Here is a 22,841-nt window from a genome sequence, read left to right as displayed (position 1 = left end):
TTTTTGTTTTAACTTACGTTTGTATCTACAACGTATTATAATTTCATAAGAGATATGTATTCCGATTATCATTTTCATATATTTATAAGAAGAGCACATTGGCTTTTTATTCAAACATACATACATACATATATATACACACATACACACACACACACACACACACGAATATATACTATACCAGCAAAGTAATAAACGTCGAGAAGTATCGCGATAAAAGGCGCGCGCTCACGCAGCGGGCTGCTATTAGAAAGAGTCTCGTCGTCGATGTTGCCAGAAGGCCTTAATTCGCCTGCAAATTATGTACGTCGACGGAGAAACGTTGGCGACGCATTAAAATCATTTTAACGACGCGCTCCTTTTCTACATCTTTTGTTCGGAGCAGCCAAGGTCGACGACATAAGCGCGTGTGCGCTCGTACACTCAACACTTGTACGATTAAACACTTACACGTATACGAGCTCATAGCGATAGAGAAAAGAAAGAAAGAGAAAGAGAGAGAGAGAGAAAGAGAGAGAGAGAGAGAGTTGAGGAACGAAGAAAGGAGTCCGAGCATTATTTCGTAATTCGGATTATACTTTGAGACCGTTAGGAGTTACAGACGGTCAAAGCACGGCAACGAAGTCGCCGCTGAAAGATAGAAGGAGGAGAAGGAGAAAGAAGATTCTAGCAACCTTGACTTTTCATTCCTAATGCTCTTACAACACGCGTTTGAATCTTCGAGGCTTTTTATTATTCCAAACGGATTGCGCAACGCGACGTCCTTTCGATTTTGGCGCGCCAAGAAAAAACGAGTCGCGTCGACTCGCTCCACCGGAAGTCTATCTATCGAAACGAGTTTTTGTTTTTCTTTCTTTCTTTCTTTGTTTCTTTATTTATTTATTTATTTCTTTTTTTCTTTTTTGTATTTTGTTTTCTTTTGTTTCGTTTCGAATTTCTTTGTTGTTTATATCTTCTTCTTTTTTATAACGCTCAAAGAAATAAACAAAACTAAATTACTTAACTCATAGACGATGTCATTCTGAATTTACTTTTATCGTCATATCGTAAATAATAAAAAAAAGAAAATAAATTAGAAATAAATTCTTTTCTATTTCTTCGACTTTAATTCATTCGATGAAAATAGAAAAGCACGTGCATTCGATCAAGGGAGTTATCGAAAGTCACGTAATCGCGTTAGAATTATTTTCCCTTTTTTTTAAATACGCATGTATGTACATATTATACTCTCATATCGAGGGAAAAAATTTCTTTTCTTTTTTTTTTTTTTTTTCCCTTTTGAAAACTACTCGACAAGCCTTGCATTGCTGCTATAGCTAGTTTCACGCTATAACGATTCTTCGACGAATTCGCCGAAACGCACTTCGACCAGATGCATATATAAATGCAGCAATTACGCTACGAGCGCAACGTCTAGACGGATTAAAGTAAACAGGATGTCTCGTTCCACTCGCAGTGAGAGCCCCTTCCTAGACGAAACGCTGACACGTTCGTCGTACCGATCCATATATATATATATATATATATATATATATATATATATATGCGCCAAGCTTTATCGCTTTGCGGTTACGTTATCGTCTCGTTCGACGGGAGAGAAGAGAACATACAAAAATTCATCATGACCTTTTCGTGAAATAGAAACTAAAAAAAGATCGGCAAGAATTTGAAGAATGAGAAATAACGGGGAAATATCAAAAGGTTCCTTTATATCCAATATTTTTAATATTATTATTATTATTATTATTATTATTACTATAATTATTATTATTATTATTATTATCGACGAATTATATAATCGTTCATTTTATTTTGATTAACATATTTCGAATAGGATCAATTGTCAATGTCGATCGTTGATGCGTGCCTTCTATAATGCACGATATTTAGGATAAATTATAATCAAATTTAGGAGACGATGGATTAAATTCAAATTTATTCCTATTCACTTTTAAAAATAACCGGGACAATTTACCATAACTATAATTTGCCACGTCATGAAATTATTTCTTTCCTCTTCAAATTCCTTATTTCGGAACTGAAAAAAAAACGATCGGGGTCGATATTTCGTTCGTTCGTTCGTTCGCCATTAATAAAGGCATCAACATTTTTTCGATCGTATGGAATGAAATCACAAAGGGAAGGAAAAAAGGATGATGCACGGAGTGCATCATGCGTAAGCGCACTCGTGCATGAAGGTTCGCCTTTCCGTTGAACTTGGCCGACTTCTCCGATGCACGCCGTGCCTATCCCCTACCATCGTACGTCCTCGTTTTCTCCTTCTAACGCACGTTCACGGTCAGACCCAAGCGTAACTCGCTTCGCTTTCTAACGCTTCGTTTAAATGGGGGGACTGTGCCAGTCTGGCGAGACACGTTACGAGGCAACATATACACATACACACATACACACATACACACATACACACATGCATATACACATGCATATACGCATACGTAAGTACATATATATATACACATTTATATACGTAGCATTATACGGCATACACGTTCTTCTAATCTTTTCATCCAAACACAACTGTACCAACGTTTCTATTAGAAACAAGAAGTCTTTGAAGAACGAGAAACCTCTTGTTATTCATGGTCGATTCAACGTAATTCCTAATATTAGCTAACAAAAAGTATTTGTGTTACTATGAATGTTAGAAGGACGAGAACCCAGATCGAACTTGACCGCGTTTATTCGTCTCTCTTTATTGTTAGACCGTAGTTACGCTCGTAAATCCGTCGAAGGACGATCTATCACTTCCGTGGCGACTCTCAGGGCCACTGTCTCGCCTTCTAACAACGAGATTCATTACCAAGGACTAGACTACGTACAAACACGTTCTCGACGTAAAGCAGACGCGATCCAGACACTAGCCAGACGCATCGAGAGGCTTCCTAACCGCCGGAAGTTTCGTCGAATGATTATTATAGTGAAATTTAGATTTTACAAACTTTGTATGCATGTATGTATATATATATATATATATATATATATATATATATATATATATATATATATAATGTATAACCCGAACTAATAAACGAGATATAAGCTGCATAATTTATTAATTATTAATCATTAATAGACGTTTCATATATTTATTTTTATTTGAACATAAAAAAATTTCATTATTTCTTTTTCTCCACATATACGAAAAGATTTTATATCATTTATCATAATGATCGAGAAAAAGGAAAAGGAAGAATAATAAAGCTAAGAAATATTAACACGAAAGATGAAGAATCATATTATTCGAATAAATTTGAATTTGAAAATGAAGCCTCCTTTTATTTTATGACCATTCAAAATCACGCGTAGAATCTTCCGCATACCATTTTTTGATATTTCTGAATCGGCCAGTCAGTCCAATTTAAAAACTTAGGTTTCCCCTGAGCTGTGCCGTAATCCAGTATCCGCTATAGTATTTACCGTTAATACAAGATACGTTGTGGTATACCGAGGTGATATTATGCGAACGTTTCTCATATAATACCCGCGAGCTATCCGAGAGGTCAGCGGAACGAAGATCAAGATGGCCCGTTACGATATTCTCAACAGCTTTTGTCCTCACTTTTTTGCAAATTCTCATCGATTTGACACTGAATGAAGTCTAAGACGAGATCGTCTTATCGTCGTATTTCTTATCGCGAAACGTACGAGAACTTAACTCTGGATTAGAAAGAGATTTTAAAAGCTTCTTGCCAAAAATAAAATAAAAACAAAAAGGAAACAAACAAACAAAGAAGGAACAAAAAAAAAAAAGAAGAAAAAATGCAAAAAATTGTCCATTTATTCGATTATTGTCAAACGATAGACCGATCCAAACGGCACGTAAATATAATAATAAGCATTTTTATTTCCAAATAATTAACGGTGTATAAATGTAGAAAGAAAGAATTTCCTAAACCACGATGGTTATAATACCCGATGGGCTACATCCACTACTATATTTATTTCCGCCGCGGTTTACAACGCGGGTCAAGTGAATTCGCTTAAAACGAATCAACGTATCACGCTCGACTGGTCGTTTCGAGAGTCGCACGCATAAATGTTACATGAGCAAACCCGAGAAACTGGCATTAATAATTTAAGTGTCGCAACGGAAGAACTGGCTTTTGCTACATATGTATTTCTTTTTATTGTTCTGAGAGGGCTAGGAGGGAAGAGAAGAGTTGGAGGGTCATGAAGTAATAAATATCAAAGGAATATGCTAGAAAGTAATGAGTAATTCAAATTCGATAATTTGCTTTGTGTGAAATCTTTTTATTGAAAATCATATTCTATTCTCTATCAGCTATATTTTCTGATTCGCAATACATATTTTTATATCATCGTTTGTATTTTATGTCTTCAAGATCGACAGCATCCGCTGCAATTCGAAACGTCATTCGTAACATAGTACTCGTTGAAATAATATTGACATAGTGCTGGCGAACGGAACAGTGGGCTCCTTGTGACTTCTAACGAAACGATAAGTTAATCTCTATCATAGTCTGTAAATACAAGTACCGGCAAATAAACGGGCACTCTTATCATTTCGTAGCGACGTCGGCTGATGATAACTTGCCCAATGCATTCTTTCGCGCTAACGAGAACCTAATTTCGCAGTTGTCGCTTATCTACTATTATCGTCATCTCCATCGCCATTGTCACTATCGTCACATCGCTGTCGTTCATCAAGATAGAGAGGAGAAAGAAAGAAACATTCGAAAATATTTATTTTATAGAATAGAACGAATTCTTTTTCTCTTCTTTCATCGTTCTTGATCCTCCTTCGTATCCTCGTTTCTCTCGTTTGCGAGAAATTTAAATTTGTGGCAATTAAGAGAGTGGGCGATATTGCGCGAGAAATAAAGATAGAAAGATAAATAGAACGAGAGAGAGAGAGAGAGAGAGAAAGAGAGAAGAAGTGAGAGCAAACCGGAGTTTAGCTCGAGTGCATTTATTTCGTATACTCGTGGAGTACAAGACGTAGCAATTTTATCGGAGCCGGTGGCATCGTGCACCGGCGAACCAGTAAAATATGACAGGACCATAATCACGCTCGCGCGAGCAGAAAGAAAGAGAGAGAGAGATAAAGAGAGGGAGAAAAAAGAGAGAGAGAGAGAGAGAGAGATAAAGAGAGGGAGAAAGAAAGAGAGAGAGAGAGGGAAGAAGGAGGGAAAGGTAGAGAAAGCTGCACCTAGCTCGGTCCCAAGCTTCTTGTTTCGGCCCATTGCTCGGCCCAACTCTCTCGCGTCTCCCCTCCGATAGCCCTCGGTCCTCTTTCCTACACAGCCAGATTTCTTTCGTCCCCCTTTTCTCTTCTACGTTCCCCCCATTTCTGTCTCCTCATTCTTTTTCTCCCTTACTACTACTACTACCTCTTCTTCTTTGCCTTCTCCTTCTTCTTTATCTTCTTCTTCTTCTTCTTTATCTTCTTCTTCTTCTTCTTCTTCTTCTTCTTTATCTTCGTCTTCTTCTTCTTCTACTACTCCCCTCCGCGTTCGAAAGATCCTTTTTCTCTTTCGTCACGTTTCGTGCCATCGCGGCACGACCGCAGAGTTGCATTTCCGTCATGCATGCTTCGTGAATCCTACCGAAAAGACTGCGATTTCTTCGACCGCTTACACCACCTCCCAACCTTCCTTACCATACCTTGCCTCACCTTACCTTATTCTTTTCTTTTACTAGCGGAAACAGAAGGAGAGGAGAATCTCTCGGCTCGATCGCTTACTTAATCTTTTTGCTCTCTCTCCCTCCTCCCTCTCCCTCTCTCTCTCTCTCTCTCTCGTGCATATATGTATACATACATAGGACCGAATATACATGTATATATCTATCTAGAATATCTACCTATGTATATTTTTTCTTTTATTCTTCTACAATTGCACAACATTTCTAGATCTTCGAATGAGATTAAAAAACATCAGCCGATGCATCTACGAGACTTAAAAAGTCTTTAGATAATGTCAAGAGGAGTTTACAAAGAACGAGATTCCTCGAGATCGTGCCAAGTAGATAGGAATGGCGACACTACGATATCTATCGCGTTGGAAATTTTTTTTTTATCGAATACGAGAAGAAGTAGAAGGTAAAAGATAGAAGTAGAAGAAGTAGAAGAAGAAGAAAAATAAGAAGAAAAATAAAGAGAAATTTCATTCTCCGTAGAATCGGAGATGGTCCTCGATGTTAGTCCTTTATAAGAGCCCACCCCTCACCACAGAGTCCACTCCTCTTTTCCCTTCGATGTCTCTTTATTCATCTTCCTCTCGCTCCGATCGGCCCTTCCTCGCGTCGCGATTCTTATCCCTTCTTTAGTGGTGAGCAAAGAAGTTGTCTCTCGGTTCCCAAGTCGAGTTATGCCTACAAGAGAGAGAACAACTACCGCGAAATAGCCGACTATCCGAAGGGGCCGCCGGTAAATAACTATAATTTCTTTCGGAACCAGCTACATTCGGGGGTTGAGTAGGCCGAGAAAGAAAGAAGAGGAGGGGCGAAGAGAGAAAAGGAGAAAGGGAGATAGAGAAGAAGAGAGATAGAAAGAAGAGGAGAGGGGAAGGTAGAAACGAAGGAGGAGAAGGAGGAGGAGGTGAAGGAGGAAGAGGAGGAGGATAAGAAGAAGAAGAAGAAGAAGGAGGAGGAGAAGGAGGAGGAAAAGAAGACGAAGAAGAAGAAGAAGAAGTAAGGTTAGGTCCGCGGGGCTGACCAGATGAAGTAGAAAGTGGAGGGGATGAAAGCGGGCCCAACCGAGTGCATCGACCCTTACTCTTAGGTCAACTACCCCACGAACGGACGAACGAAACCGCGAACGAACGAGTGAGCTCTCGCGCGCGCGCATGCACGGACAACGAACACGCGAATGGCAGAGGTGCAGACGTATGTACGAACTCGTAGAATGGACAGACGAATCGAGAAACTCGAAGGAGAGACGTGTAACGTGCATCGGAGTAAGGTATATATGTATATCTACAAGAGAGAAGAAACGCGTGATACCCGAATGCGAATACCGTTGCTCCGGCGCGATACTAAGAAAAATCTACCGTCTTCGAAGGGAAGGCATCTCGCGAAAGGTGCCGAGGGGGTTGGTGCGATCGCAAATGCGATGCGAGCTGATGTAAGAAAAGAGAGAGGGAGGGAGGAAAGGAGGGAGAAAGAGAAAGAGAGAACAGGCCTTATAGGAATTACGAAGGAGATCTTTCGATCATAAATCAAATGCCACGCAACGACTCGCGCTATCTTGCCGTTGCAATAAGTTTTCAATAAGAGATAATGCATATTAGTCGATCCATTCCAAATCAATCGATCTCGCGAACGATGAAAGAGAGAGAGAGAGAGAGAGAGAGAGAGAGAGAGGGAGTTTTACTTTTTGGTGATGACGAAAGGATAAAAAAATATTTTCTTCGAATTCCTTTGACAGAAGGCACGATTCAAAGATTTCGAAGAAAATAATCTTACTTATTAACACGAGCATCAACTTTCAAGGATACGCTTGTATTTAAATATTTGTATTTCTTACGAAAATTGTTATACATATACCACCGTTCTCTCTCTTTCTCTCTTTTCTCAACTTATTGAATTATGCATGATACGAGTTTACATCTCGGTTTGAAAAATACTCCTCGGAGATCTTCCACATGATCCATAGAATCAAATCGAGCTCTACGAATTCCATTGATGGCACAAATTCCGATTAAAGTTTCGCGGTATATCGCGTCGTTCTTTAATTTCACCTCCAAAAGAAAGTACGCTCGAAATATACGAGTAAAAGCAATCACCAGTCGTAACGGTAGTAACGTAACAAGAGAACGTTGATTGGGACGATTCGGAGAGATGCAGCAACAGGTACCCACATGCGAGAATACAAAATGCATACAATCGTATACGTAGTACTTTCTCGGGTCGAGTATGAATCGCTCAAGAGAAACAATCGTGATAACGTTATTTATCTCTCGCTCTCTGGCGTTGTGGCCTTCAAATTCAAATTAAGAGGAACGAGAATTCTCGATGCAAAACGGCTAATTTGCCTTTCACGACTGTAGCGAACAAGTGAGTTCGCGCAGTAGCCCGCAGCACTACGGTCTTCCGTGCATCGACGAAAATCGACGAAGAAACCGGCAAAAGATCGAGGTTACTGCCCCGAACTTTCTAATATCGCATGCCCGCCAGTTCGACTTTATTGCATTGGTACAGCGCGTCCAATGTTGCCAGCGGGCAACGATGCTTTGCAACGAAATTTTCGAAAGTCACTATGACTTCTGACAAGAAGATAATCTGGTAGTGCATACATAAAGATAATATTGTATGCATACATGCATATATAATTTGAAGCGTAAATTAGAAATTAGGACGGGAGAGTCCGATACTCTCATTTTTATCGTTGCCACGAGTGTTACGTCGATCCTATCGACGAGAAGAGAATAGGGAGGCGCGGGAGGAGGGTAAAGGAGAAACAGCAGAGCAGTAATCGCGAAGCGTCAGATACCGGATGAAGGTTATAAATAAACCGTTTCGACGACGGCATCCATCCCGTCGCCTATGCAAATGAAAGAACTACGATCGGATCGACGAGCTCCATCTAATTATTCACTTTCTAGACGCCCTTCTTCCCCTCTTGATCTGCCATAACTATCGATCGAAAAGTAGGCCACCAGAGAGAAGAAAGAAAGAAAGAAAAAAAGAAAGAAAGAAAAAAGGAAGAAAGAAATAAAGAGGCAAAAGAAGAAAAAGAAGAAGACGTATATAAGACGGTTGATTGCTAGAAACGTCATTACTCATGTTGTCATTTTATTAAAGCATTTGTACGATAAAAGCTCTCATTACTCTTGGAAACTTTCGGGCAAACAACGTGCCCGTGTTTAGGCCGTACGAAACTAATCTTTTCGTTTTGAAATCTTTCCATTTTGTCATCTATTCGATTTTCTGTCGAGATTAGAATGGAGGAAACAAAACTTCGTGAAAAATAACAATCTATCAATCTACTTACCTATCTATCTATCTATCCATTTATCTATGTATCTATCTGTCTATCTGTCTATCTGTCTATCTGTCTATCTGTCTCCACCAATCGTTTCTTTCGTCAAACTAATAATGCGCAAAAAGGCAGATTCGTCTCTGGAATGGACGAGCTCTTTCGTGCAACAGTGAAACGAAGTTAAAAATAACGATGGTGCTGGTTGTACCACTTTCCAGAGTTATTTCAATCGCTCGTAGTAGTGGTAGTAGTAGTTTACTTCTTTTTTTCGCGAATTGTACGAATTTAAAAATGTCAATCGAATGTATGTAATATCTTATATATATACATATATATATATATATATATATATATATATATATATATGTCTGTGTGTGTGTGTGTGTGAGTATGAGCCGAGACCATTGCGAAATTCTCCGATTGGGTCGTAACGCGATAGGTCATTGCGAATCAAATCGCATATAGAAAACCGATATATTGTAAAAGAATGCAAAGAAAAATGTCGACGTGGCAAACGACGAAATCTAAACCGTCGAAAATCGTGGAGAGAACGTAGAGCCCGCGCATACGGCCGCACGAGGTCGAAGGAGGAGAAGAGGAAGAGGAGGAGGAGGAGGAGGAGGAGGAGGAGGAGAAGGAAGAAGAAGAAGAAGAAGAAGAGGTGGAAGAGGAGGAGGAAAGGAAAGGAAAGGAAAGGAAAGGAAAGGAAAGGAGTGGAGTGGAGAGGAGTGGAGAGGAGTAGAGAGGAAGGGAGGGTAGGAGCAAAAAAGCAAAGTGGAATCGGGCACACGCGGTTCGTGCAGACGGTTAAGGTCTAACGCAATTGCAGTTTGCCTCGTGGCTGCGTGCAGCGCGCGGTGTTGAGAAGGGGGTAAGCGAGGGGAAGAGGGCGGGGCGGCGGCGGGGGCTGGAGCGCAGCGCAGCGCAGTGACGGCAGCATAGGGGCAATAGAGGGCAACGCACCCGGTCAGCCTTGGCATGAATTGAGTCTAGCAACGCGAAAGTGAGGTTAGCCGATGCAGTTGCGCCGGCCAGATAGTCCTCTCCTTTGCAAAAGGGCGTATCTCCGGAATATTTCTGCTCGCTTCGATACCACCGCGCTTTCCCTTCTCCCACCTTTCTTCTTCATCTCTCTTCATCTTCATCATTATCTTCATCATCATCATCATCATCATCATCATCATCATCATCATCATCATCTTTTTCTTCTTCTTCATCTTTATCGCCATTCGTCATCATCATCATCATCATCATCATCATTATCTTCTTCTTTCTTCTTCTGTTCTTTTTCTTTTTCTTTTTCTTTTTCTTTTTCTTTTTCTTTTTCTTTTTCTTTCGCATCGATGAAAATTCAATTTGCTATACTTTTATATCCTTGTTTTAGACTCAACTATCCTAATCTTTGAAGTAACAATTCTCTTTCCTCATCTTCGAAGTAGCAATTCTATTTTCTCATCTTCGAAGTAGTAATCCTCTTTTCTTCGGTCGATTCCCCACCACATAGCATTTCCATATTACGTTTTCTATTTTCCCCGATACTCTTTCACCGATCGTTATTTTTTTTATCGTGACAATCTATGTATATATGTATGTATGTGTCCTATGTATATATACATATATATATATATTGGGTAAAGAAAGAAACGGACATCGCGTCCGTGTTCCGAGAAACGCCTTACGATACGTAAACTGCAATTTATGAGACTGCAATTGAACGACATATGTTAATTCCCAAGTCGATCGGGTCAATGGTCTACCTTCGATCAGTCAAAATAAAAATAAAAAAGAGAGGAAAAAAAGAAGAAGAAGAAAGAGGAGGAGGAGGAGAAGGAGGTGGAGGTGGAAAAAAATAAACGATGTATTTCATTCTAGATATAATATGAAATATCATATTTAAATAGTATTTAAATCGATGCAAAGATTTCGACGAGATTAATTAGAATCGAGGTCGAGAATCGAAAGCACGAAAGAGTTTAAAGAGATATTAACTCTTCCTTTAGTAAAAAAGATAAAGGATGGAAATAGAAAAGTATATACACATATATATATATATATATATGTGTATGTATGTATGTATGTATGTATATATGTTGTACATATGTGCAATTCACGCGAGCAAGAATATATTCGATGTTCTTTCGCGAACAAGCGAGTACCGTTGCACGCGCTCTTCCTTCTTCGACGGTGCAACGAGAGGGGAATGCAGTCGTGGTAAAAGCAGACGGAAAGATAGATAGAGAGAAAGAGGGAGAGAAAGAGAGAGAGAGAGAGAGAGAGAGAAAAAGAGCGCGGTAGAAGCGTGGGGGAAGTGCAGGACGCGTCGAGCGGGATTGGAGAAGACGAAAAGCGCAGCACAGGGTGGGGGCCGCAGGCTGCTTTTGAAAAAACCGCGAAGCTTTAAGAAGGCACGCCATGCTCCCCACCACCGAGTACTACGCAGGCAACTAGCGCCCGACATAGACAAGCGCCGCGTTTTCCTATTACCCTTACAAATAGTTTCGCGTACGGTGATGATAGTTTTCCGATAGTCGTGCCGAACTTTACACCAAGTATCGTGTTTTTAATCATAGAAATATTTTCTCTTATATTTAAATTTTAATAGGATCTTTCTTCTATTTTTTTTTATTGCTATATATATATATATATATATATATATATATATATATATATATATATATATAATATAATATGCCCTTTTTTATCATTAGGATCATTAAAATGGTCAAATACGACGATCATTCGCGGAAAATTCTATTTTGCGATATCTTATAACATAGAATAAAAATTATATAGCTTCCGATCTAATAGAGAGCATTCTCTTCAATTTTAATATATTTTCTTGATATCAATGTACTTGATATCAATTGTCGAATATCATTTGCTTATATAATTTCTTTTTTAATTTTCGCGAACGCGATCTTAGAAATCGATAAAAACGTGTGATACGTATAAGTGTATAAATATATAAACGTGTTGCAAATGAATAAGTGCGTATGACGCGTTTATTGCAAAAGTGTGAATAAAACATGCACGTATATTCGGTTAGAATAATGTTTTTCAAGCGATCAAGAAAGTGTATCTTTCTAAATAGAACGTCCTTCTCCGTACGAATTCGTGAAGAGTCGAGGGGAAGGTATCGTTTGAAAATAGTTCGCACAAGAATTGTGCCTGAAACGAGGACGAGGATATTTCTTTCATACGATTTTAACGGATTATTTCATCTTTCCGAGCATCGCGAGTACGGTCAATAGGTAATTTAGTTATTTATTTAACGTTATCATTCCTACTTTCGAGCGAGCTCGAAACCCTAAAAAAAAAAATTTGTCGATTCGTGCCAAGATTCGGAAAGGTAAGGTTGAATCTCTTCTTGTTCACTATTTTCTCGGTATAATTTAGAACACGCAGTTGCATCAGCTAAACCAAGCCCGCGTGCATATATACATTTCGAAATACTTCGAGTATGTCGAACAAATGTTGACTTTGCGATCGGACGTTTATGCGATTTTACATTATGTACAATCCGGGTCGTAGAATATTAAAAAGAGCGAAAATAAAAAAAAGAAGAAGAAAGACATTTTCTTGATCGATTTGATTTCAGGCGACACGTGTCTTGCTCTCCGCTAAAAAAAAAAAGAAAAAAAAACAGAAAAAATCAAAAAGTAAATGGATATAGTAATTAAAAAAATAAATACAATATTTAATTCTTTCTTTTAAAAGTAACAATAAAAAAAATAATAATAAAAAAGATAAACTATAGTATATAGATACAATGATACAATAAATGATTCGTTCGTGCAAGGGCCGTTCCTCAAAATTCCATTGAAGGCAAAGCAAAACACGAGTTATCGTGCAACAGGTTGTTTCCTTGTTACTCTTACACAGTTGCCCGACAAGGCGAAACAACAGCGCGATACCTGACTCAACTTGACTCATTGTCAGCTCCGAACGCAAAGTCCACGCCGACAGAGCGTAGACTCCTAAGTCAACATGTACCGGCCCTTATCGCTTCGTGAGACTTGTCTGATGCATAGTTTTTTGAACTCCGTTATCAGCCACCCTGTGATTTCTGTCGCAACCTCAAGCTCTAATCGCAAAACTTGTCGTCGAAAGAGTTACGAATCGACAAAATGAAAAAGCACATTTTTATAATCAGTTTCAATAATTTTTAAATGACGCAACGATATCTGTTATCATTGTTATACAAAAACAAAAAAAAAAGAAAAGAAAAGAAAGAAGAAGAAAAAGAGAAAAAGAAAAAAAAGAAATTAATTCGAACAGAAAAGAATCGTTTTAGGAATTATTTAGACGTCATAAAAGTTACGGATATTTTGGTACTTAGATACATGTACGTTAGGTGAACACGCATGGACACACCTTAATCGCGAGCACATCGCGTGCAACTCGTGCAATTCGTGCAGTCAGCACAGCCTGCACATACTTTGGTCGTACCGAATGCAAGGTGACGGAGATGCACGCACGGCTTTATTCCTTTGCAACTTGACACACTCGTTTAATCATATATGTATGTATGTATGTATGTATGTATGTATAATACCGACTTCGAATCTCCGCTGGTCGAATGTTCGAACATGAATTTCCGAGCAAATCGCTCTTTATTCTATTCATACTATTATTTTAAAAACGTGTACGTTTTTACCGCTTGCGGCTGTTCGAATTCTCGCGTGACTTTACGTATATACTTTTAAATCGATAACAATATGGGATAATAGTTTATAAGACAAAGTGAAATATTCTTTGAAATCACCGGATGAAAGAGAGAGAGAAGAGAGAGAGAGAGAGAGAGAGAGAGAGAGAGAGAGAGAGAGATTTAATAGAAATAGAAATAAAAATTGGAGATATAAAAATGGAGGAAATTGATTAGAAATATGGATTTGTCAACAATTACCGTCGTCTTTTAAACAAGAACAACAATCGTCTTTTCGAAAAATGAATATTTATTTACAAAAGATCTGTATTCAATTTGAATATAACTTACAGTCAGTCATATTTATAGATTTCAAATAAAATTACTCGTTAACATGTTAAATATCATCGTAGATATTTGATAGTTGGCAAAACGTGAGATCGCAACATATAATAATTTCTCCTAGGCATGATTTGCACTATCGCTTCTCAAAACGTATTAATATTTTCTTCGTTTGCTCCACTCTTATCACACGTTTTATTTCGAAACAATTTTTATCATAACAGCACGTACATTAATATTGAAAACTCATAATGGCACTACCGTGAGGATGTTTAAATAGATTGTTTCGGATTTCATTTCGCATGAAATATAGATTGATAAATCATATCGAATTAAGCAAAAATTTTCTTGAAGGACTTTTGTAAATACATTCAAAAAAATCGTAACATGAAAATTTAAAAAAAAGAAAAAAAGAAAAATAATGAAAGAAAAAGATAAAAATCTCGATGTCGGAGAATAAAAAATTGCAATGGAAGATACATACTGTCCAATATTCTTATATTGTGTAATCTCAGCGTCATTGTGCAGCAAAATAGTCGCAATACTGAAGAAAGCATGTAAGTTGCATTTATATTTTATGAAAAGATGTGTCTTATAACTAAATAAGCACCCCACATAAACATACGATATTGTTAGTTTCTCCAATTTGATTACGCGCGAACAAATTTATAATTCTAAGTAAGCAACTCAGAACTTTATTACAAAAAACTTTTCACGCTTACAAAAAACAAATTATCTATCCAATATGACGGATACGTAGTTTATAGCTTTCAAGATTATACGTATGTACAATCAAATTCTATCGCACGCAATTATTTTATATTAAACTATATGTTTGTACCCATATTGCTATCTAGAAAAATATGTCTTTAAAACGGTGAATTCATTCCAAGTTTTGTACCAAATTCCAAACGGGCCCTCTTTTGATATCTAACATTTAGTCTGAGGACACAATATTAAATATAATTGTAATTACAGTAATGTGTAATTTGAAATAAATAGATGAATTACTCACTTTATTTCTTGCCATTTAACAAGTTCATTAATTGCAAAAACCAGTGGTAAAGAAATTAAGTACGATAATGGTAGATGTAGAGAAAAATTTTCTATTTGTGGTCCCTCCTCTCTTAAAAATTGGCAAAACACATGCCCTGAGAATGCTGCTTGTGCACAGATTCTAAATATATCACAAATCTTTGTCATAATCGTAGTTCTTCAAAATTTCGCAAAAAAAAAAAAAAAAAAAAGAAATATAGTAATACTTACATTATAAATGCGCTAAAAAACCACAAATAATTATTCGTAGATCTTTTTTTCCAAATGGAATATTCTCTATGTACAAATCCTATTGATATTGTTACTAAAAAAAAGAGAAATAATTAAAATATAGTTTAAAATATTACCAGCACATTGAATACATAAATATATATATATATTGTGATATATACCATAATGTAAAACTAATATTGCTAAAGCAAAATGCTGTATCGCCAACATAACATTTGGCTTAGAACCCCAACCACCCCAAATATCTTTCCCGTGTAAATCAGGATATATATAAACACACTTAGAGTCGGTTGTAACATACATCGGACATAAAACCAAAAAAGAAATATACTGTGATAAAACTACCGTTACAATAGTAGGCAAGAATTTACTACCATAACACCACAATACAAAAATTGCAACCTGTGAATAAAGAAAATTCATTTTATTAAGAACAACGTAAAATGAAATGAAATTAAAATACGAACATATTACCTGTCCGTTTATTATGCATTGATTCTTTCCTGTTGCTCTTTGCATTATAGTAGAATCCATAGGAGTAGCTATCATGGATATTGATAAAACGGGTATAATCAAACAGCTTAACCATACAATTTGATATACAGACAATAAAGGCGGTAATAACAAAATAGCAGATATTGCTTGCGCAAATGAAAGAGTAACTGTACAGCACAACCAAAATTGTACACAATTCCATAAACATTTCATATAATGACGCGCCTAAGGAGAGAAAATGCAATTATTAATTATTATTATTATGATTATGATTATGATTATTATTATTATTATTATTATTATTATTATTATTATTATTATTATTATGATTATTATTATTATTATTATTATTATTATTATTATTATTATTATTATTATTATTATTATTATGATTATTATTATGATTATTATTATTATTATTATTATTATTATTATTATTATTATTATTATGATTATTATTATTATGATTATTATTATTATTATTATTAGAAATACAAATAAAAATACAATGAAAAGGTTCTAATCACCTCCATGATAAGATGAAAAATAGTAATTGGATCTTCGCGCTTTACGCTCAATGAACAAGCGATAGAATTTAAAGTTCTGCTTAAATCAACAGGAGATGGCCCTTGATCAGGTCTAGTTTGTGCCAATACTGGTATTTTTTGACACACTTGTGGGTATAATGGTTCTACTGCAACTCTAGTATAATGAAGATAAAGTTTTTAATTTAGAATTACAAATTAAAATTTCAAATGCATTATAGCTTGAAAATATGACTTACGCAGCATCGGCTTGCATAAAAATAGACATATTTTCAGCATTAGCAGATGATCCAAGAACGCATACGACTTCGCCATAATCTTGCATAATATGCAACATTTCTCGCGTTACAGTAGTATTGCAATCGGTAAATAAAGATACTAACAAAGGTACATTATCTATTAACTCTATATGAGGTCGTATTTTATCGATACCTCGCGGTAATTTAGCCTGCGGAAAAATATATGATTCATCATTGATAAAATTTACATTTTAATTATAAATTTTAACTTACTCGATTAGATAAATCAAAATGAACGGGCGCACTTTGCTCTGTGCTATCAGTAAGGCAACTTAAAGATCGCCAAGCCTCCTGACCAGATCCTAAATCAACACTGTGCATGAGCACACTGTTTTCGCTTCTTACAGTGTCATGTTCCCTGTATCATGATTATTGAAAAATTACTTCGTCATTTAGAAATGAACTTGATAATTAATCTGCAAAATATTTATAAATGGCAATAAAGAACATACTCATAAATCATGCACATAACTTGTTATAAGTGCAAGAGTTGTGAATGAACCTAAGTAAAACTGTTTTATAAAGATGAAACAAAATTGGGGGGAAAAAAATATTTCTGTTTCTCGATCAAATGTTAATTAAAATCTTAAAACAAAGTAAATCATAAAGATTATGATATTCGAATTACGATAATTCATAAAAAGAAAGAATGGCAAATTTTTAATTAGAATTTTAAACTAATGTAAACCTATGGCTCATGGTGCTTTTGGCTTGAATTGGTCCGGTATAGTTCCATTCAGCGGGTTCGTCTTCAAACCTCACAGTAGACATATCGGTATTTATAGCACTTGGTGCAGACATACTCATCGCTCGACTGCTGTCCAAGTTACTACTATAACAAAATATAGATTCGATTAAATTGTTATTATTATAATTCAATTATGTTGTTTTATATTTTTTATGCTGATAAATAATTTCATATTGCAAGCACACTAAAGCAGCTACATTGCAGAATTATAGAACATAATCTATTTCATACAATATATTATAACAGTTTTATTTGTTTGTGTTTGAAATAAAAAATAAAAAAAAAAGAAAATTTAAAATTTAATTCTAAACCGAATAAGAACAAAATACTATATTAATATAATAAATAAATACTTTCATTATTCTAATATTATTTATTAAATATACTAATAATGATGAAACGATGAAATGACATTTTCTAAGCTTACCATGAGTCAGAAAAAAATGATAAGATTAAATCTTAAAAAGTCTTTATGATTGATAGTGTATTTATGATAAAAAAAATAACGTGTAACATACCGAGGAGATATACGATTAAGCAAGTGGCTGGCCTCATCCATGCAAGAGTATTTATGCTGATGGGATTGCGTTGAGGGAGTGGGTGAGGACATGGCTGCTGCCTGGCTCACCCAACAACCCACTGGACTCTCTGACCTGGTATCGATGTGTTAGTTACGTTTGCTTAGTTATGCATTTAATAAATGTCAAATAATAAAATAACAGAAAACATGTAGTTATTGCTATTATGGGATATGTGCATGATTATGAATTTATTTATTAGATATATTTCGAGGTACAGAATCGTCTATTTTATGAAAATACCTGAATGTTATTGCACTTTGATTATATGAAAGAAGCCCATAATTTATAAATTAAATAATTTTTTTTTAATAAAAAACCACTTGAGAGAGATGACATTCAACTGTAACCAATCATTGTTAAATTTCACAAAAAAAAATTAACGAATAATGTTAATAATAAAAACATAAAAAATAAGTGTTTATATGTATATATATATATATATATATATATATATATATATATATATATGTGTGTGTATTTATAAGATACACGAAACAAGACATGCCTCAAACTTCTTTTGTAAATTGTTTACTAGATCTTTTTCCCATTAAAAAAAAAAAAAAAATGAAGCCAAAAATTTGCAAATAATAAATATATAAGATTACGATTGTTTACCTAGTCCTCTCTGTGAGCAATGATATGTGACAATTCCATCCACTCTCAAGTCCCATTTTTTCCGAGAATACACGAGAACGTAATTCATTTTCTTTACTGAAATGAACGAATCTTATGCAGGCTCTTTCTAACTGTTCAATCAACTGAACCTGGTAAGTATATGATAGATAAACACAAATAAATTTATGGATATAATTTCATTAAAAAAACAATATTTTACCATGTCAGTCTGAGCTTGATACTGCATAGTTACCATTCCTATAAATACTTGATTACATTGAAGTTCAAAACAACTTTCAACATCATTTACGTCATCATCATTATTTTCATTACATAATAAGGAATCTGTAATAAAAATATATAATAATATACATTTGAAGATAATAAATTATATAAAATAGATTAAATGCAAATTTTACCTGTAGAGTGAAATTGTCCAAGCATTCCCTTTATTTTAGGATCTAGAACATTTCTAAAATCCCATGGTAAAGGAGTTGGACTTCTATGTGGAGTATATAAATGTTTACTGTCTGCAGGAAGTTCTATATATATTTCTGACATTCTCTTATTAACACCTTTAGTTAATGGTCTATAAGCAAATGCAGTACAGTATGATGTTAAACTTGTTCTTTGATAAAAATCTTGTACTTTTTTCCTAAATAATATATAATTAATATATTTATATAGATAAAATTGTTTTAAAACTGTATTATAAACTTATTGTGTTAAGATTAATCATGAGAAATATACCTATCGGACGCAGAAAGGGGACAAAGATCGTGGCCATCCCAAAATTCAATGCACGAATCTAGAATTATATCTGCAGTACCTTGTGTTAACAATTGTAAACTACCGCCACTACGTTCTTTTACTACCACAGCAACCATATGCGGAAATGGAAATTTCAACTTTGTTGCAATACTCAGAGAACGTGCAAATTTAATATCTCTTTTAACTTTGTCTGCTTGCTATAAATTGAGATCAGTCAATCATATTTATTAAAAGTTCAAGAATAAACCATATACAATGTGCTGTTGTGTAATGTATATACATACCACATGTCTGAATGTAGATAATTGCCTTTCTAATTGAAATATTTTTTGTGCTTGATCTCGAAAACCAATTTGCTTCGCCAATTCGCATAGGCATCTAATAATACAAGAAAAAAGATTCTAATGCAATTCTTCTTGATTTAGCAAATTATAATATAACTATAATTATATATATATCATTACTATAAATATAATTATAAAATATATTATACATTATATACTACAACTAATATAATATAACTATAAAATATACCGTCTATTTGTAACTGGCACAAGATTTTCGTTATAGACAGCTTCACAAGTAACATGACAACAAAATTGAGTATAATGCTCTTGAGTTTCCATATTACATGTGTTCAAAAGAATTGCTAAGCCTAGAGGTTTCAATGAATTTAAATGTTGTCTCCAAGAATGATCGTCAAATTGCAAACGAAATGGTAGGGCATGGTCATGTGTAAGATCCAATACTTCTGCTGTGGAATGAGATATTTCTACAAAAAAAGGAAAAAAAAATTTATTATAATGAAGATTTTTACTTTTTTATTATTCAAAAATATTACCATGTTGTACATAACACGTTCTATTGGAAATTTCTTTTGTATTCTCCTCATTGGGCATAGATTCTGTTGTTTTTCCTAAACTGCCAGTGCTAATGAAAGATAATTATATAATAAATCCCATGCTTTTTTTATGTTATTTGTATATATTATTCAGATGTATTTATTATTAACCTTGAAGCTGCTGATAAAGTATTGGAATTATGTAGAAAGAAAACCTTTTCTGCAGTTGGATTAGGCCAAGAAAGAATGCCTTTCTTATCTACACAACATAATGCCTAAAATACATAGCTTGTATCAGACTTTTTGGTATCTTCATATATTATGATGTTAACACATTCGTGGATATTCAAAGTACTTGTGCTTATTGAATAATATATTATATAAATATACTGTGATTATACAACTGACCTGTAGATTTCATATTTTACAAAATATTATGACTTTTTCTGTGCATAAAATATCTATTCACGTTGTGTCCATGGATGTGTTAACATCTAACATATATAATTCCACATACTGTGACAGAACCCAAAACATGAAGAATGTTTGCAGATCTTGACATCATATGCTCTTTTCCACAAAGAATATTTAAAAAGTGTTCCTTCAATTCAAACCAATTATAAATTATTTCAGGATGACTTGGAGTTGAAATATCTGCATCTTCAAACGGATCTACAAACTACATGTATTATCTGCATGATTATAATGATTTTTTAATAATATGAACAAATAGTGAGATCGTTATATACTTTATATACTATATAGTTACAGTATATATTATAATAACAAAATTCTAACCTGAAGTTTTTTTGAAGACTGATAAAGCTTGCATAGTGCTTTGAAACGTGCCATTCCTAAACAGTTTAGAAAAACCCAGCAAGTAGGAAAAATTATTGGTAATAATGGAAGAGTCACTGCTACTGGTTGTAGTAGAAACATTTCAATCCAGCTACCTATACCAAAGAGTTCTGACAGATATAAGTAACGAAACAAATTAATGGCCACAATGATAGTTAAAATAAGTGGATAGGCCAATTGTTCTATATAACAGACCATCACAAGGAAACGTTTGCGATTATGATACGTAACAGGTCTATCAAGAGCCTGATCTAAAGCCATTCTAAGATTTGTCAAATATGGAGTTTCTTGTAATTTGTATAACTTATTTTTCAAAGGTAGCCTTGCTTGCGGCGTAGAAAAGATTTCATTTACACTATGGACTGGTGGACTATAAACTTCTTGTGTATGCAAAGCTGATGCATCAGGATCCTAGAAATAAGAAGTATTGTACATAAATCATTAATTTTAGGAAAAAAGGTTAAGTCATGAAAAACTCACATTATATGGAATACAATAGCCAGGGGACTGTTGACCAGGTTTCATCACAATTATATCTCCAACAACTAATAATGCCCAAGGTAAATTAACTATTTGGCCATCGCGATATGTCCATTGTAAAGTTAAACATGGTGATAAAGGTGTACATAAATGTGGATAATTTTCAATATTCCATTTACATCTAGCTTGTGCATCTAAAATATAACAATATAAAATTAATTCTCTAATTTTACTAACATATATAAAGTATATAATAGTTAATTGTTCTACAAGTTGACATACTCTCAAGTTGTTTCAAAAGAACGTAAATTCTACTAGGAATCTCATTATGACGTAGTTTGTTATCTGATACAACTAGAATAAAATTTAAAATTGTTAAGCAGCAAATGATTAATCCTTCGTATGGCAGTGTTGAATACCTATAATAGAACATTTGTATATTTCAAGATTTATAATGGATAGTCTATAAAATAAAACGTATTCTATATTTTATATCTCGTACCATGTTTCACCTGTAGACAGATATATAATAATAAGTGTGAGCCCATTGATTAACAATGCAATTGCTGATGTCCAACAAAGGGTTGTATATTGACTACGATGATGTAATGCATCCTTCAGCCAAGCTTTGTATCTTCTAAACATACATATGTTATATGTCAAATTATATAACATATAATCATAACATAAACAAGCAGTCAAAATAGAACTTTCAAAGAAAAATTGCCGATATTTTAAAATCTTAATAAATCCTTTTGATCAGCATTGTGTCAGCCTTTTCTATCTTTGATTAGTTTGAGGTTTTAATAGTGACACTTGACCAAACTGGACTGTAGTTAGCCCTAAGTAAATAACATGCAATCGAACATTATTAATCAGTAAAAGAGTAACGTGTAATATTCGATTACTTGTTTCTTCTGCATTCATCTTCGTAATCTTGTAAAACGCATTTAATATCACTCTGTAAAATACTCAATGCCGCAGTTGTAGACAATCCAAGATCTGTCTTATATTTTCTATCTTCTATATTTTCATTTGTTTTTTCCGAGAGCTTCCTTATCCGTTCACTGTCCATATTTTAAATTATAAAATGAAATAAGCCGTATACATAAGACATTTTTTTCACCGTAACTGTAACGAGCAACAATAGGCAACGATCGACAACTACCACGTTCAGTTCATGGTAGAGATAAAAGCGTGGGAGTATTGTAAAAACAATAACCTTCTCCAAAGGTAGTAGCGGCAAAAGAGAAGCTTGATATTCGATTATGCTTATTGGTTGCAAGTCATGTGACTTGATTATATCGATTCATAGCCAATAACTAATCAGTCGATGAATCGATTATTAGTATGAAGAACGTGATTGGTTCGA

The 22,841-nt window shown here is 34.8% G+C and overlaps 1 protein-coding gene and 1 long non-coding RNA gene across 6 annotated transcripts in view; one reads left to right on the top strand and one right to left on the bottom strand.

The window, feature by feature from the left end:
* LOC124950685 overlaps positions 1 to 96 on the top strand; it is a 1,913-nt gene extending 1,817 nt beyond the window's left edge. The window contains exon 3 of the long non-coding RNA XR_007101415.1: positions 1 to 96. This exon is cut by the window's left edge and continues 251 nt beyond it. This is a non-coding gene — a long non-coding RNA (uncharacterized LOC124950685).
* A 13,800-nt stretch (positions 97 to 13,896) lies between these two features.
* Positions 13,897 to 22,720, bottom strand: LOC124950316 (transmembrane protein 94). Of its 5 annotated transcripts, XM_047496818.1 has the most exons (24): positions 22,378 to 22,719; positions 21,972 to 22,106; positions 21,752 to 21,888; positions 21,470 to 21,663; positions 20,930 to 21,400; positions 20,649 to 20,810; positions 20,303 to 20,406; positions 20,132 to 20,220; positions 19,825 to 20,062; positions 19,575 to 19,668; positions 19,270 to 19,487; positions 18,939 to 19,174; positions 18,740 to 18,864; positions 18,520 to 18,668; positions 17,842 to 17,976; positions 17,264 to 17,407; positions 16,789 to 16,933; positions 16,516 to 16,724; positions 16,259 to 16,433; positions 15,711 to 15,956; positions 15,398 to 15,638; positions 15,216 to 15,309; positions 14,965 to 15,126; positions 13,897 to 14,891 (listed from the first exon to the last, which is right to left on the bottom strand). In XM_047496818.1, the coding sequence occupies exons 1-24, from the start codon at positions 22,542 to 22,544 to the stop codon at positions 14,819 to 14,821; spliced, it is 4,143 nt and encodes a 1,380-aa protein (XP_047352774.1). In that variant the 5' UTR covers positions 22,545 to 22,719; the 3' UTR covers positions 13,897 to 14,818. The 5 variants fall into 5 exon arrangements, with proteins under 5 accessions (XP_047352774.1, XP_047352772.1, XP_047352773.1 ...); XM_047496816.1 differs by having other exon boundaries at positions 15,398 to 15,956; positions 22,378 to 22,720; XM_047496817.1 differs by having other exon boundaries at positions 15,398 to 15,956; positions 17,264 to 17,404; positions 22,378 to 22,720.
* Between the last annotated feature and the right edge of the window lie 121 nt (positions 22,721 to 22,841).

This window comes from Vespa velutina, chromosome 7 (assembly GCF_912470025.1).
Source record: "Vespa velutina chromosome 7, iVesVel2.1, whole genome shotgun sequence".
Classification (NCBI taxonomy): domain Eukaryota; kingdom Metazoa; phylum Arthropoda; class Insecta; order Hymenoptera; family Vespidae; genus Vespa; species Vespa velutina.
This window is presented reverse-complemented; position numbering and strand designations above follow the sequence as displayed.